The sequence below is a fragment of the Agrilus planipennis genome, unplaced genomic scaffold, assembly GCF_000699045.2.
Source record: "Agrilus planipennis isolate EAB-ADULT unplaced genomic scaffold, Apla_2.0 scaffold63, whole genome shotgun sequence".
NCBI lineage: Eukaryota > Metazoa > Arthropoda > Insecta > Coleoptera > Buprestidae > Agrilus > Agrilus planipennis.
Genome location: NW_020439363.1, coordinates 248,476 through 266,845, shown reverse-complemented (window position 1 = coordinate 266,845; position 18,370 = coordinate 248,476). Strand labels below are relative to the sequence as shown.

The 18,370-nt window shown below is 32.7% G+C and overlaps 1 protein-coding gene across 2 annotated transcripts in view; it reads right to left on the bottom strand.

Moving 5' to 3' along the window:
- Positions 1 to 2,536: 2,536 nt before the first annotated feature.
- Positions 2,537 to 18,370, bottom strand: part of LOC108734160 — a 20,839-nt gene continuing 5,005 nt past the window's right edge. Inside the window, exons 2-5 of one of the 2 annotated variants that reach the window (XM_025978815.1) lie at positions 5,320 to 5,560; positions 4,611 to 4,744; positions 4,398 to 4,550; positions 2,537 to 3,031 (exon numbers count right to left, since the gene is read on the bottom strand). In XM_025978815.1, the coding sequence (XP_025834600.1) occupies positions 2,859 to 3,031; positions 4,398 to 4,550; positions 4,611 to 4,744; positions 5,320 to 5,560 (701 nt within the window). In that variant the 3' untranslated portion in view covers positions 2,537 to 2,858. Of the gene's footprint in view, positions 3,032 to 4,397; positions 4,551 to 4,610; positions 4,745 to 5,319; positions 5,725 to 18,370 lie in introns of those variants that run through there. The other variant, XM_018465587.1, reaches the window with a different exon arrangement.

Below are 18,370 nucleotides of genomic sequence, written 5' to 3'. Positions count from 1 at the left end.
TGTTTTTATGGATCTCTCACAGTCTCTGTATGAGAGACTCGAACGATAAAATTGTTAATTCAGAGATTCGAGTCTCTCACAGAGAGACTAAATGAATAAAACTGAAAAATTGAGAGACTCGAGTCTCTCGTAGAAAGACTGGGATCTCTGAAATATGTTGAACTATTTTTTTTAAAATTTTAACCATGTCTGTCGAGACACCACTTATTGAGAGATTCGAGTCTCTCGTTCAGAGGTTCGAATCTCTTGTTCAAAGACTGGATACGAAATGGGGATCTCTCTACGAGCGACTCGAGTCTCTCGATCATCGACTCGAGTCTCTCGTTCAGAGGCGCTAAACAGTTTTTTTGACAGTCTCTCGACAGTCTCTCTCACCAGAGAGACTCGATGAGAGACGGAGATTCGGGTCTCGCTTTCAGAGACTCTGAGAGACTGAACATTTTTATCTCAGGAGAGGTTTCAAATCCAACTCTGAACCTAAATTTTCAATAAGGGACAGAACTAAAGTGAAATCCAATTATCTATAAATATATATGTACTTTGTTTAGGAAATAAAAAAGTACTTTTATAGTTTTCAGCATACATATTTTATTCCTTCAAATGTATTTCAGATATTTTACAAATATCAATATTTTCTATAACAACCAGAATTCAATTTCACATAAGAAGAAAGATCTAAGCAAAAGTTAAAAACGTTACTGCATGAAAACGTATTTTCACTAATTTCCATATTGAATAATGTTTTAATTGCGACACTTATTACATAACTCATTACTGCTACAAGTAAATTAGTTGGCGCCTGTGAATGAATAGTAAACTAGTAGTCTAAGAGCGCTCGTTCCTTTCCAGCATTACGTCTACATTATTCATTACTTCAATACCTACGTAAATATGTAGAGGCAAATTTTATTTGTGTATAAAAGGGTTCATTGTACATTGTCACCGCTACCTTTTAACTCGCGTATCGTAGATGCGGTTAATATTATTATTGAAGGCAGGAGAGGTTTAAGGATGGACATTTATAGGGACAAAGGATTGGTATGGTTTGCTGCTGGTACAGCAGTATTATGGTGTAGCAGGGAGTTACACATGACTTTAAACAAAATGGAAGCGGTGTAGACACAAGAGTATGATAGGAAAATTAATAAAAATTAGACAAAAATATTGGTATATAAGGGATATACACATAGGGATGGAGCCAATATAAAAGTAAAAGACGAAAAAGTGGAAGAAGTAACTGATTTTTGATATATAGGTATCCAAGATGGAAAAAGCGCTTCAGTTATAAAATTTCAGCATCCTTTGAGGGAATAGATGGGTGGTGTTTGGGATGAGAAAGATGAGACGTACGAAATGAAGAAAGAAGAGAGTGAAAGATTATCTGTAGAATATTACTACTTGCCTAATTGATCCAAGAAAACCACAGAAACACTTGGATCAAGGTAGACGGATTCGGAATTGAACCGGTAAAAAAATAAATTATTTAAAAAATATTTTTCTGTAGATAACAAAGTATGTTTGAGCTTTCAGCGTCAAAAAAAATTTCCAAAAACATCCCGACTCCACGTAAAATTACCTGCCGACCCTTGGTTTAAGTCTCTAGGTTATAGTGCTCGGTGATGGGTAGGTCACCTTCTCAAGTACGAAGAGCTGGTTAGAAACATTCAATGGAAACATAAACAAAAAGTTGTAGTAGATTGCTCTAGTTTTCGAAAAATGCGAATGGCTCAAGATAGAGAAAAGTAAAGATGCGTGTCCAACCTGGTCTCAGGGCTAAAGATCTTATGATATGATACAGGGTTTCAACCTTACAATTAATCAAAGACGAATTTGATTCACACGCAGCGAGTTACGTATTACCATATCAAATTAATTATCACTTATTGGCATATAATATACTTATTTAATACGTATAGGTATTGCATTAATAGTAATTTTACATAGTATTTTATTTTGCAGTCAACGAAAACAAAATATTTTTGTATTCCTCACAACAGAACCCTGTTAAATAATATCTCGCATGCTACATCACTAAATAGTATAAAACAAAGTTATATTATAAAAAGACTATTTCTTGGAATAGTTATTTTTTAAAGGTGTAAGACTCAATTCTGACCAATTCCAGCATGCAGCATTCAAATATCACATTGATTTTGCTATAATTTCATGAATGTTTCGACTTTTAATAGCTTTCTTATTTCAATCACCATCCATCTATTCCCACTATTCCTTATAGAAAGCTGATAAGATCCTTTCCGCCCTTCACCCTGTGTAGCTCGGAGGGACTGCTCGCCTNACTAAAACTTTCAGCGTCACAAATACCATTATAATCCCCATTTTTATTTTTCATTAAGAAAAAAGTATTTCTAATAGCTCCCGCTGAATATGTTATAACTTAATACAAAACAATAGTACAATAGGTAACAAATGAAGCTAAGAATTTGCACAACATATACCAATACAGGAACCTTTAAAAATACTTGCTATTGAAAGTACATGAAAATGGAAAACGCCTAAGCAATAAGCAACGAAAAAGTATGTAATAAAAGATTTATTTATACACTTAAATAATAATTGTGCATACATGTCGACCCCGAAACAAGCATGTACATATCTATGTATAAATAAAAAAGTGACATATATACTGAAATGGTTTTGCAGTTGAGTATGATGCAACGATTTTATTCTTCATTGTTGTGTTATTGAATTTGTACTATGCAAGTCATAATTGGGCCACACAATCTGCAATGTTCTGTCACACGAATTGTTTAGATTCATTGCATCATAATCGGTGAAAGCTGCATGATACGTAGCAAACGCATGATGGTGCACTTTTAATATTATACTTAATAAAAGCTCTAAGACTGTTTGATAGAAGTACCAGGTACTAAAAACGTTGAAACTGGAACGTATGTCAACAGCTTGTTTGCTATGCTTTGGAAAACTGTGGCAAGCTTCCGAGTCAACTGGGGACTCATTATCTTTAAAACTTCATGGCCATTTTCACGAAGAAACAGGTTGGTCGCCTCAGCTGAAAAAGAATTTATTTATTTGAAAATACTCACAAAATATGAAAACAATCTAATCAAATCCAATCAAAGCTAATCTTTGAATTTCCCTAAAACTAGAATATCCCACAACTATTTGCGAACAGTAATATAATCTAGGTCTACCCCTACTCCTTCCGTTTCTTGCATACCAATATCCTTGTTTTACTTTTATTTATTTTCATACAATAGTGTTTTTTTCAATACTGCTTCCCTTTTATTTAAAGCTGTCTCTAACTCATCCTTGCTAGATGTTACTACTGCTATATCATCTGCAAATCTAAGCATACTACTCATTTGACCCTCTATATATATTCCTACAGTTGTACTGTCTTTATTGATATAGATCGCCTCTTCGATTTATAGATCAAAAAGTAGCGGTGACAGTGTGCATCCTTGTCTGACTCTCTTTTTAATATTTACTAAATATCACTCTTCTATCTCTGTAACTCGTCCCTACATTTTTGAGTATATTTAACATTTTGTTCGATATAACATTGTCAAAAGCTTTTACTAAATATTCAAATCCTATGTATGCGCTCTTTCCTTTTTCTATCCTTTTCTCTATTCTTACCCGTAAAGCTAGAATGACCTCCCGCGTTCCTCTATTTCTTCTAAACCCAAATTGATCTACCAAATTAAACAGGTCAAGTTTTGCAATACATAGTTACATCACTCCGATGTTATTGGTAAGTTCATTCTTACGTTATTGGTAAATTCACTTACGGTTAGAAATTTAGAAGGTTAGGGTAGATAAAAGTTCCCCCTCCCGTAAAAAAAAATAATCAAGGAGATCGAGCAGCATGATCGAGAGGAATAGAACATTCCGTAGCATTTTGGGTTCCGGTTCCGTCTACTCCTGTCCAAATTTTTCTATGGCAAATACTGGGGCAGTAATATTCCAAAGATAATCTTACTCTTTTCTATCTTCATTTCTCATATTTAACACCCAGTCATTCCCACGAGTCTCTAAAGAAGGTATTCCGCCCTGCCCTTCGACGTAGTTCGGAGAGACTGTTCGCCCAGCAGTATTAGCAGCTCGTGAGAGTTAAACACCCAAAGTTCAAAGTTTCTTTCAAGAAGACGCTAAACTTATGGTCGGAGAGTAATATGTTCTAAACGATAGTGACAGGAATGAATTTGGCTTTACCTTTTAATATAACGTACGAATTTTTAAGATCCCCCCTCCCCTGTAATTAAAGACCTGTAGATCTCACCTTCTCTGTAAGTTATACAGTATGATACTCCAATTTTTGTGAAATTTAGGAATATTAATTTTTTGGAGTGTTTTTGAACTAGCAATATACAAAAATTAAATAAATATAAAATGTACAATTATTTTATACTCACTTAGAAGTCTGTTGTTCCCAAAAACTTTAGTCACACCCATGTTAACTTTACCCACCAAGAGATCGATGTTGAGACTGTCGACGTTCAAGTACCGATTATTATCGCTCTTGGAATTAAAACTTGTGGTCCCTTTCACTGTTGCCAATATATTTTCTGAAATATCAAACAATTTGAAAGTGAAATACACAAGTTTTATCAAAACCTGAAACGTACCAAACTTTGCGTGAAATGTTCCATTTCCACTAGCTGGAAGGATGATAAGAATCCCTGAACTTCTGTATTTTGAATCTATCCTCAAGCTTGGAATTCTTATTTTACCTTCGAAAGGTTGATTCTTTTCTCCTAATCTAAAACAGTTTTCCTACTTTATACAACAACTGTTTTGAAAACATGAAAACCAAAGACTTTTAAAGTATGTACTATTAACCATTTACATTAAACTAATTACAAATTTCTTTGGTGATTGTGCAGGGTATCTTTCAGTTCCTGATTTACCACATATCGACGATTGGAAGGTTTATCTGATTCAGAGAGATCTTCCGAAACTTCCAGAACCATCCTCTGAATCGGACAAACCTACAGAACCATAGCATAACCTACAAGGGGCCAAGAAAATATTCTTGTCTCTTTAATAAACCATTAATAAAATTTTTAGGACGATTTTAAGTTGGAGCCCCACTTCTGCACAATAACCTACTGTACCATCAATTTCACCTGAATGTATGAGACGGCAAATACTCAAACTCACTTACAAATGCCTTTATATAGCTTCCAAAATATCGTTATGGCCTTAGCATGATTTCTATTACAGAATTACAAATATTAAGTTTCAATTATCCTTACAGTGATAATGTAATGATGGAATGATCCCAAGCATATCAATGCAGTTATGATTATTTAACAATAATAATGTAATAACTACCTTATTTTAGTAACCGTGAAGTTACTTGCTCCGTAAATGTCTATATCCGCGAGGGTCACTTTGAAGCCACTGGGTCCACCAGTCAGAGACAACGAGAGCTCGTCCATACGAAACGGTTCAACTGAAGGTAGCTCGATTTCCGTTATTCCAGTGGCTAAATAGGGCCGTAAATGATGAAGGGCACTTATGAAGCACTCCATCAATTTTGGATCTGCCTCGTGACATTGCTTCACGTACGGTGCTGTCAAAGAAACGCATTTCAAAAGGACAGTTTTAACAATAAGTGCACCGCTGACTCTCGTTTTAATTTCCAGCATTAAATTAAACAATTTACTAGCTATTGTCAAAGTAAAAGATGTCAAAAAATGACGACAGAATATGTGACTCATAATTAATGTCATTTATTATCTACTTTAATAATAGGATAGGTACGTATTATAGGGCTTAGATGGTACCTAATAAAATTGTATTAATAAATATATAATTCTTATTTATATATGTAGTCAAACATGTACATACACTGTATTAAGGGAAAAAGTTTGGTTTACTACGTAATAATTCCAAGTAGAATCGGTTTTTATCGCTGAGTTAAAAATTGTGTTTCAAATGTCGTATCCTTTTATCCTGTTAAGTAAGTAACACGAACCCTTTACAGGACTGTGAAGTTCTAGACCATAATATTTCATAATCATTTCTACCTTCTTCTATCTTAACTGACAAAGGAACTACAAAATGATTCTAGGATTTCCTTTCTCATTATGAGATGCAAAATCCAAAAAATCTATAAGTCAACATCCATATGATCATCATCGTCATAAGGTCGTCAGTCCTAAGACTGATTGGATACGCACTTCCAATCTTTCCTATCCTGAGCTAATCTTCGCATTTCCCCAAAACTAGAACATCCGACGTCCTGAACAGTAATCTAATCTAAGTCTATTTCTACTCCATTTAGCTTCTGTTTCTGTTTCCAATATTTCTTTAACTAGTCCTTCATGTCTGAGAAGGTATCCTACCAACCTATCTCTTATTGATTTCTACAGGGCCCTCTGTTCTCTTACTTTTTTCAATTCCTGCTCATGTCTTACCTCATTCGCGGTATTCCCATTCGCCCGTAACACCATATTTCAAACGCTTTTAACTATTTCTTTTCTGTTCCACCTAACGTCCACGTTTCGCACCCATGCAAAACCGTGCTCCAAACATACACCTTTAACAATAATTTTCAAATTTCTAAATTAACCGTTCGTGAGCATTGAAGTAACTTCTTTTCATAACAGCCGACTCTACCTTGCCTTTCCTCTGTTTTATATCTCTACTGTTCCTTCCATCTTGAGTTATCTTACTTCTCTGATATCGAAAATCAGCCATGTAATATAAAAACTTTAATGAACTATCTTCAGAAATTTGCAAACGAAATACTAACATTTTAAATACTTCAATAAACCAAAATGGTTCGAGAATTTAACATCTAATTTTGTAAATTTATTTGAATTACCGCTAAGAATTCTTTTGATGTTAAAACTTTATAAAACCGATCTTATTAGACTCGTAATTGCTGATATGGTAGCTTATATTGACATAGAAACATTTCAATAGAAACAGGTTACTCGTTGAACTCATCGTAGAAGTCTCCAATGATCAAAAATAGTCCTACCGAATTGTGAATATTAAAATCGACAACTATTAAAAATTTATAACATAAACTACTTTATACCTAAAAATTCCTAATAGAAAACCTTAATGATAATAAAATTAGTTCACGATAAATTTGATAAGATAGTTTTAAAAAAAGTGAAAAGTTAATTTTTCAAATTATGTAAGTTTTCGCTGATAATTCATTACCAAAAATGATGAATGATGAGTGTTACGTGTTAAATGTTCCTTTTTAAACATTACATTATATTTTAAGTCCGTTAGGAACCTTTTTTTTATTGTTTTAACTATTATACAACTAGTAAAAAATTTATTGTCATATCACCGTAAATGAAATTTTAGTAATGACTACCTTAATAACTAAAAACTGCATAAGTTAAGTACCCTAAAATGCAGTTATTCACCCAATTTTACAAGAGTATTATAGTGTAATTTACCCTCTCGTTTTCATTTTTTTTACAAAAATTCAAGAGAGACGCTTGGATTATGATGATGGAAATTTCTCACACTGTTTCTTGTTCGTAATTTTAGATATATGGGTGAGAGCAACTGCCAGAAGTCTCTAAAAATTTCCACAGTCAGGGTGAACAATATACAAGCAATATTTATATTTATTTATAAACAAACACGGAAATTTCCAACGGTCCTTACGTAAAGCATTTCTCGAATGTGAACAACCGTAGACACGAGATTTTAAACAATTAAAAAGGAAAATTTATTTATTTGTTACAACATTAACGAAAACCGTAAAACGTCTGCGGTCAGATGCAGACACACAGGTACGTATTTCATGACCCACTTTTTGAAACGACAATTTGTTGTCGTACCATACCGGTACCAAACGTCCGTTTTAGCAACAGAAAAGTTGCATTTAACTTCCCATTCAGGCTTAAAGTTGGACACACACAGTATGCGGTACATTTCGCGACACCAAGCGACATTTGCCAAAAATATTCTGTAAATATTAATTTAGGAAACGTTACTCAACACCTTATCAAGCAAATGGAATTGACGTTCGTAGAAAACAAAGGTGGATAAAAGACATACTTAATATCTTGATATAAATTTGTATTATAAAAGTTTAATTTTCCCAAAATGTATTAGTCGCAGATAGTAACATCCTCATATTGGACGAAAGGAAATAAAATTTTTCCCATGATGAGCCGACAAAAAATATAGTATTCCAATTTTGAAAAGAACACGTTTGCGTTAATAGTGGAAATAGTAAGCCATTTCTTCCACAAGCTATGTGTGAAAATAGCACACCTCTGTTTTCGGTGATATTCAAAATGGCGCAGACCACTGCAACAGCCTATTTATCAATTTAGTGCGAATTTTATGGAAATTGATACATTTTAGACATAACAAAGTGGTATTTAAATTTAGCGAGAAATTCAAAAGTGCAATAATAAATGGGACATTCAATTTGAAAAAATGAAATCAGATTGCCTCCAAGAAAAATGGGACACTCCGTATCATCAGAAACAATTTTATTAAATGAAGATACGTATATGGTACCACTTTTGTAAGAAACTGTTTTTGAAATCTTCAACTGTAAAGCAGTTATTAAGGAAACGCTCTTGCTTGGGACACCCTGTACATGTTTTTTTTTAAACATCCCCCACCACTTGACATCTAAATAGCGGACGACGCGCATACACCGCCTACCGCAACCGCAACCGCACTGTGTGGGTTCTGCCTTAACATACGTTTGTGACGTAATTTTGCAGTATAATTCATTAGATAATCGTCTTCATTTTGAAACCGTGCATTACGTAACAGGTAGGTAGTAGGTACATGTTTATACATATATGTGTGCAATAAATGTCAACGGCCCCTCGGAGCTTTCTAACATCTTCCATCGCATGGGCAAAAGTTTATTTAACTGCATGCTCTTCTCGGACATGCTAAAACGAAAGTTGGATGCAGGGAAATAGTCACTTTTATGCATCCATTTCCGCACACGAGTAATTATAAAATGCAAACATGTAGATTATATAAATGCCGGAACAATATCTATAACGAAACCTGCTTTGAGGAAAAGAACAAACGTTAGCAGTAACTGGGATGAAATTGAATAAAGGAACAATTACGATTTATTTTGAAGAAAATACTTCAAAAACCGTGTCGAATTAATTGTAAATGAAGATTGTTTTTATACGATTTAATTTCATCTAAATAAAAAAGATTGTGGGTAAAATCCGATCACAATGTTTGATCGCTGGACAAGAGTAATGATATACACGATCAGTGAAGTCTTTTAAAGCTCAATTTAAAAATAAATTAGAGCTATTAAGAATTCTTTCAGTAAATGCAATCTTTGTTTTTGTAGTTTTTAAGAATAGCTCTGTAAATAATCAATTACTAATATTGCACTGTTATTTTCACGCATAAACATAAAAATCATTTAATTCAGTGGTTCACCATTGATTTTAAATAGTATTCTTTCGGTATCAAATCTGCTCAACAAAGCGTTACTAAACGTACGCAAACAGTAACAGAATCGGTTGCAAATTTGCCAATAATCTGATCTAATTTCATGGTTAATAGTTTCAGTGTACATGATTAAGTAATACAAAATTGAAAGACCGAACTATTTAATCACAATCACGTACTAATTCCATTCTTCTAGCCCTCTTCATCAATTTTTGCATTACATAGAGACGAAAAAGAAACGTTATGTAGCGAGGCGGCTGGTTAGGGTTAATTGCTACTGATTAGTGTACGATGTATATATGTACTATTATTTCTTAGAAAATTCCGTTTTCAGTTTCTACATGAATTATATTTGGTATAATATTCCATTAAAATTAATACCATACATAGATATAACTGAAACTACTTAAAAAATCATCATCAGCAGCTTTCTTTGTACCTAACAGATTACAGTCGGTAATAATGATTTGAAGTGAAAGTGGTAATTGTAGAGGGAAGGTTACAACAAAAAAAAAAACTTTCGTTTATGTATACTTTACACGGATATTATTTGTAAATTATTGTAATTAACCATTTTTTTATTGTCTTATGTAGTTATGTTTTATGTATAGGTACTTGTCATGTTAACAAGAACAACTAGAACTGTTATTAGATAGTGCAACCATTAAAAAATAGTAATGGCATTGTAGTCAACCACTTCATGATAACTAGACATTTTGTCACTATTCAAAATACAGTCGAACTCGGTTATAACAGGCATGGATTATAACAAGCGCTTGGTCTTAACAAACGAAATTTAGAGAACAAAATTTCGTTCTATACAAGCACATGTTATACATACCTGAATAGCATGACGAACATATTTATAACGAACGTTAAGCTTTAGCAAATGTTCAATCGGTTATAACGAACTAATATTTTGTAAGATCGGTCTAACCATCCTCGAATATGACTTCATAACTCTCATATATTGTTCTAATAACGAACTTTCTATATTGCAAGCCTTTGACAAATTGTATGATTGTATAGAGCAATAAAACAGGTTCAAAACAAAATGGCTACTATTTTGCAGTATAAAATATAAATTATACAAATACATGCGGGCACTTAAATACTCATACATATTTTAATTTGTATTTAGCAGTTTTCTTCTATAATTTACTACCCTCTAGACATACAAAATATAATTATGTGATAGGTCTATATATATATAGGTTTTAATGAAAATCTCCAGCTTTTGTTTTTGGCCCCTTCGTGTCCGCTATAACCGAGTTCGACTATATTTTTTCAATTAACTGAACGCTTTCGTAGTATTTATACACATTTTATAATTATGATTTATTAGGTAAAATCATAATTGTCACTGAATTGTAGCCTTGTTTATAACAATTTTTTGAAAAAAACTTCTCATTCTTAATTATTTAACAATTTTGTAATTAATTCTGTAATTTANTTCAAATTTTTGTTCAACAACCGCAATTACAGGTGTGGTCTTTATTAGATACACTCCTTGATTTGTTTAAAGCACTTATTCTTATGCCTACACAACAAGCAACTTGCTGGTTAAATATTACCTGAACTTTAAGGCATTGTTTACATGTAGAATGAAGGATATGAATTGCAGAGTATTTATTAGCTTTTAATTTACTGTCTTACATTTTATGGGATTAGTAAACAAAGTGAACAAAGTTACAGTTGGAAAACAGTTGTTGTTATCTGTAAAATGTATAATGTGCAGGTAATCCTATAACCATTAATCTCTTCAATGAAAGGTCAGAGCTTTTTGTTTTGAAACCAAGCAATTCTGACAATATTAAAGACATCTTTCTATTTATTTATGTATTTATTTGAACAAACAAAATAAAGCGCATCAATCCCAAAAGGAAAATTGTAAAAGAAGTTTAATCATTTAACAAATTATCTTTCCCAAATTCATGATCAATAAAGGAAAGTCTTCGTATCTTCAAGCTATGAGTAATATTGTACATCACAATTTATAGCTTCTTAGGTGAAGCGGTTTTTGTGATAGACAGGTAACAAAATATATTAAAAAATTATGATTACGATGACCCTTCTTCCTCCTTTTATTTGAAACTTGGAATAGGAACCTTTTGGAACAAATACAATTACTTTCACGCTACGAATAAGTCGCTGGTCAAAACTAGTTATTAATGAAAGTTGAAAGTATTCTAGAAGCAAAACTCATTTCCTAATTAAATTGATGTTTGTAGCAAAATTACTTCAGCTAATTAAGGTTTTGTTGTACCTACATTCTTTGAAAAACAGATTTGTGATGTTATATTTATTTTAATGAATTAACTTGTGGTCTATATAGTAATATGTATAGTATGTATGTCACTTACATACTCCTTGTTACCTAACAGTGTTGTAAGTGTTAAACTGCATTGGCGTTCTAGTTAGCAAGCATAATCAATGAAAGTGTGTACCAACACGTTTTTCACCAAGCACGTTTCATTTTCACAATTTTTGATACTCATAATAATCCTTTATACGCCTTGAATTTCAAACGTCACACTTTAATTTTGTATAAATAATTAATTGTTACACAATACCTACGTACATAGGTCTGGCTTTCAAGCAAAGAAGTATTTTCATGTTGTTACATCTTAAATCCATTTACAAACATAGCCCATTCTGTATGCATTACAAATACCTCTACTTTTGCCCTTAAACCCTCCACTTATTGTACATTAGGTTCTCTAAATATGAGGCTCAATTGAAATACAATTATTCGACATAAGAAGCATCATCACTACTTATCAGTCTAGTAAATTTTGCAAAGAACTCAGTTATGAATTATCTAAAATAACCAATAATCTTAAATTGTTAAAGAGTTAGCAAGATGTATTATTTGTACTGTAATTATTTAGCTGTCTAAAATTAATATAGCTTTCTAATATATAAATATTGAACACATTTGTTCATCATTATCATACGTTCGTCAGTGCTAAGACTCTTCTTATTTCCCCAAAACTAGAACATCCCACATCCTTAACTATTTGTGAACAGTAATCTGATGTAGGTCTATCTCTACTCCTCTTAACTCCTGTTTCTGCTTCTAATATGTCTCTAACTAGCCCTTCATGTCTGAGAAGGTGCTCTACCGAACTATCTCGTCTATTTCTAATTGACTCCCATTGTAACTTCTGTTCTTTTATACTTTGTAATATCTTCCAATCTCTAATCTTCTTTATCCACGGTATCCTCATCATTCTCCTGTAGCACCATATTTAACCTAACCTAACCTTTTTTCTTTTCCGTCGAGCCCACCGTCCATGTTTCGCATCCGTACAGCGCCGCGCTCGAGCCAACAATCAACATCTTTTTCGACTTTCTAAATTAACCTTTCGTGAGTGTAGACGAGACTTGTTTTTGGTCTTTTTGTATTCATTCTTATTTTTTCTTCTTTTGTATACCAGTTGTTTTACCTTACTTTTATTTACTTTCAGACAGTACTGTTTTGTCAATACCGCTTCCATTTTATTTAAGGCTATCTCTAACTCCCTCATCCTAAATGCTAATACTGCTATATCATTTTATAAATCTAAGCATACTAATCTTTAGTCTCTGTGTATTTATCCCTAAAGTTGTTCTGTCTTAAATGATTTTGTTTCGATATATCGATTAAAAAGTAGCGGTGACAGTGTGAATCCTTGACTGACTCCCTTCCTAATATTTACTTCTCTACGGTTCTGCTCAAGCTTTATAACTGCCTGTACAAACTATGTTTCACTCTTCTATCTCTCATCCCTACAGTTTTAAGTATATTTAACAACTTATCCCATTTAACATTGTCAAAAGCTTTTTCTAAATATACGAATCCTATTTACGCGCTTTTTCTTTATTATTACCCGGAAAGCTGAAATGACCTTCCGTTTTCCTCTATTTCTTCAATTGCCACATTTGTTAATAGATATTTATTTAAGCGGTATATTCTAGCCAATAATGCATAGATTATTACTGGTCAGTTATTACTATCCTACGTTGTGCTTACTCTTACTTTTCTGTAAAGCTTTAAGACCTTTAACGGTAAATGTAAGCGCAATATTTCAGTGATTTTCCTATGGTTTCTCCACATTTCTTCTTCTAAAAGTTGTGATAGTTTCTGTTATGGCCGAATAACTGTGTCGGGTTAATGAAAAGATTTTCTTTTTTAACAGGTGATTAATGTTACAAATGTGTTACACCTAGCATAACTTGTAGTTTCCTTTCTCTATTTTCAGTTTGATTCTAATCTGATTACTGTGAACTATTGCATAATCAAATACAAAATCTAATTATGAAATTGCTAATAACGACAATATACCCAGATCATCAAATTATCAATAAAGCTCTGCTTGATTGATTGATTGATTGATTCAATATGTAAATGTTCAATAGACTCCCACAAAATACATACGAATATGTTTGAAACCAGAAATTGATCAAAATCAAATCAGAAACCTCCAGAATGATCATGAAAAATTGCCTTCAGATTTGACTAAAAAAAGAAGTACCTTTTAAAAACAAAAGACAGCTCATTGGTCGACCTTCAAAAAAATGAAATTGACCAAATGCAAAATATATATGCATTATAACTGGCGAATGTTGACTATGGTCGAATTCAACTCTAGGGATGGTGAAATATTTAAATATATACATGCTCATTGGATCTATTCGTACATGTACACATTGTATCTTACATACTAGCATTTCTACATAAGCCTAGTTTATGTAATGAAATTACCCAACTCTGCGGTGTATCTTGCATTAGAAAGAATTCACTTTTCACTTTTTAATTCAGCTCTTAATAAAGTAGCATTGAAGTAAATTTAAGAATTTAGTGTGTTTATCTTATGTTTAGAACAATTTCATGTTACAAAATCCTATTCAAACAACTTTCTTGAGATCCACACGGTAAATTTCTCGTATAAAATCCTAACTAATATTACAAATGCGAATGTGAGTTTGTTTCCATTTCACGTCGTAACTAGTCAACCGATCGTCATGAAATTTTGTGCACGCATTGCTAGGGGGTACAGAAAAAGACATGGAGTACGTTTTATCCAAAATAATATTGTTCCCGATGGACAGAAAAATTAGTTTTATCTAGTCGATTTCGCACCTTAACTACACAATCGATCATTTTGAAATTTTATAGACACATTGTCAGTTGTACAGAATAGGATATAAGGTACCCTTTATCAAAAAAAAATATTGTTCCCGAAGGATAGAAAAATTAGTTTTACGTGGTCGATTTCACGCCTTAACTATTCAATCGATCATCATGAAATTTTCTAGACGCATTGTCAGTTGTAGAAAAAAAGGATAAAGTACCTTCTATCCAGAAAAAGAAACTGTTCCCAAAGAATAGAAAACATAGTCTTAGGTATATATTTTTTTATTGTGTATATCCTCAAAATTGCTATTGCAGACATTTGATATTAATAATGAAATATTAAGAATTACAAGCACATATTCCTGCAAGGTTCTTTAGAAATAGAGTGATGGATACCAACGAAAGCTAATGGGGTAGTTGCTTATTATTCTCCTCGAATTTGAAATTTAGTATGACAGATAACTAATTTATGTGGGGTTATTATGTGACACATTTAATTGTTTGTTTAATCACCCCTGTACCCCTCACAATGTGTGACCAAAGATTCAGGATGATCGATTGAGTAGTTAAAGCGTGAAATGGTAATAAAAAACGAAACAAACAAAAAAATTCACATTAGGATGCTTTAGGGTCCTGATATTACTTATTTAGATAAATGCACAGTTAATTATTGGCGATCAATATATATGTGTATATATAAACAGAAGTATACATACCTTTTTTAATTCTTGTAAAAAGTTTTCTCCATCTCCTTCTTTTAGCTATATGTTTCTTTTGTTTCAGCGGATTATTTTTCCCACTGCAAAAAGAATGAGTCCGACTTTGACAATTGCGTCAAAGACGGACTCAATGGAGTTCGACACTTATTCAAAACAGGTAATGATTATTACTCAAAAAGATTTATGCTTTTGTACACGAAATAATTTATAGTTATTTAAGGGGTGCCGAAGTACAACATAGCCCCATTCGATCCATTTTTTGCATCCGAAGTCCCTCAGAAGGTGGGAGGTCGATTTTTCAACTACAAATTAATCCTGAAAAATGTTTTTGAATCTGGTTGGACAATTTCTCAAGTTACGAGATTCAGGTACATTTTCAAATATCTTTTATTCGCTTGATGTTGAGTTTTTGTCAGCGTTGGTCTCCTAAATTTATGTAATAGAAAAACTCAATTTATGAAATGTGATGTCGCTCAATTTTTTAGAATCAATCTAAACTAATGGCATGAAAATATTTTGCCCGTAGTTCAGTCCTCTACCACCTTGCCTTCCACAGTTTTCTTATATTTGGAAATTCCAGAAACTTACTCATTTTTTAGCCCAACATTGAGTTAATTAATAGTTGTGTTTACAAATTTATAACATTAATTTGTTATCTCAAAATTTAGTGTTGTGTTTGGAATTACCGTAAATTCATGTAAAAAATAATCTGAATCTATTTAGAAGACCTAAAAGTTGATGTACCATGAAAACTTTTTAGAAAGTTAAATATAATTAAGAGACATTACGATTTAACAGACAAATATAGGTATTACTTTTTGACCACCTTACACGTTCATAAAACTAATTATCCTCGTTAAACATCACTAATTACCCAAATGAAATTGTAAACATGGGAAATTTGCACGAATTACTAATTCCACTTGAATAATTTCGAAATAAAATTGCCTAATAAGTACCTAGTATCAATCCAAAAAGAGAAATGGGATTTTAGTTAATATCTTCTAATCTTTTTATATTCCGTCTCCTAAAGCATTGGTTTTAAATTACAGAAACTGAATGTAGTGTAAGGGACCAAATGTTTTTTTTTTTCGTTATAAACAGTTAATAGAGCATGATCCCAGATCTGCCAGAGATTTCTTGTCTCAGAATATTGTCAAAAATTAATCATCAGCACTACTAAACACTTCCGACCGGCGGCAATTTCTGCCAGACGCTCTAAAGTTCGCAAAAAAAATGATCGTAATTTTGTTTATAGTCCAAGTTTCCATTTTTAAATATAATGCTCGTTAGGAACTATTTTAATATTTTTTTTTAAGCAGCCAGAGAAATTATAGGAGTCAAACACAAGTAAACTGTTGCTGTAAGTATAAGTGCAAGCGCGATAGCAGTTTTGATTATTAATTTTTAACAATTTTCTGTGAAACATTATGTTAAAATCGGCACTTAGACTTTAAGAAAAGCCCAAGTTAGCTGGTATACTTTCAAGTACATGCTAACAGTATCCGTATCCCATCTATTTTGTTACTCTGAAAATAAGTAACGTCTGGCGGCTCTGAAATTTTGGACTATAACGTCATTTTATCCAAAACAATAGCCCAGATCCCACCAAGCTTCATTTAAGAATGATGTCTTCCAGTTAGATATTATCGGGTTGTTCGGAAAGTCATTTCGTTTTTTCCCGACAGAGGATTTAATTGTATTCTTGTATCTAGGCCTGGGATTATCCTCGAAGCTCGATGTATGGGTTCCCCATGTTCTCACAGAGAGAAATCTGTGTCGCCGCATTGACGTCTGCGATTCGCTTCTCAAACGTCACGAAAATGATCCGTTTTTGAAGNTGACGTAACTTAATTTGTGGAAATACCAATTTGCAGAATGTGTAATAACAGTTTCTGTATAATTGGGTATTGCCATTGTTCTATATTCTGGTATTTAACGGTAGATTCCCTTCTGCCCAAGTCATCTTAATGAGAATCATTAGTATATAGAGGAAGTTATAAAAGTTGATGTACCATGAAAACTTTTTAGAAAGTTAAATATAATTAATAGACTTTACGATTTAACAGACAAATATAGGTATTACTTTTTGACCATCTTACACATTCATAAAACTAATTATCCTCGTTAGACATCTCTAATTACCCAAATGAAATTGTAAACATGGGAAATTTGCACGAATTACTAATTCCACTTGAATAATTTCGAAATAAAATTGCCTAATAAGTACCTAGTGTCAATCCAAAAAGAGAAATGGGATTTTAGTTAATATCTTCTAATCTTTTTATATTCCATCTCCTAAATCATTGGTTTTAAATTACAGAAACTGAATGTAGTGTAAGGGACCAAATGTTTTTTTTTTTTCGTTATAAACAGTTAATAGAGCATGATCCCAGATCTGCCAGATATTTCTTCTGTTAAAAATTAATAATCAGCACTGCCAGACACTTCCGACCGGCGGCAATTTCTGCCAGACGCTCTAAAGTTCGCAAAAAAATGATCGTAATTTTGTTTATAGTCCAAGTTTCCATTTTTAAATATAATGCTCGTTAGGAACTATTTTAATATTTTTTTTTAAGCAGCCAGAGAAATTATAGGAGTCAAACACAAGTAAACTGTTGCTGTAAGTATAAGTGCAAGCGCGATAGCAGTTTTGATTATTAATTTTTAACAATTTTCTGTGAAACATTATGTTAAAATCGGCACTTAGACTTTAAGAAAAGCCCAAGTTAGCTGGTATACTTTCAAGTACATGCTAACAGTATCCGTATCCCATCTATTTTGTTACTCTGAAAATAAGTAACGTCTGGCGGCTCTGAAATTTTGGACTATAACGTCATTTTATCCAAAACAATAGCCCAGATCCCACCAAGCTTCATTTAAGAATGATGTCTTCCAGTTAGATATTATCGGGTTGTTCGGAAAGTCATTTCGTTTTTTCCCGACAGAGGATTTAATTGTATTCTTGTATCTAGGCCTGGGATTATCCTCGAAGCTCGATGTATGGGTTCCCCATGTTCTCACAGAGAGAAATCTGTGTCGCCGCATTGACGTCTGCGATTCGCTTCTCAAACGTCACGAAAATGATCCGTTTTTGAAGCGCATCATCACTGGGGACGAA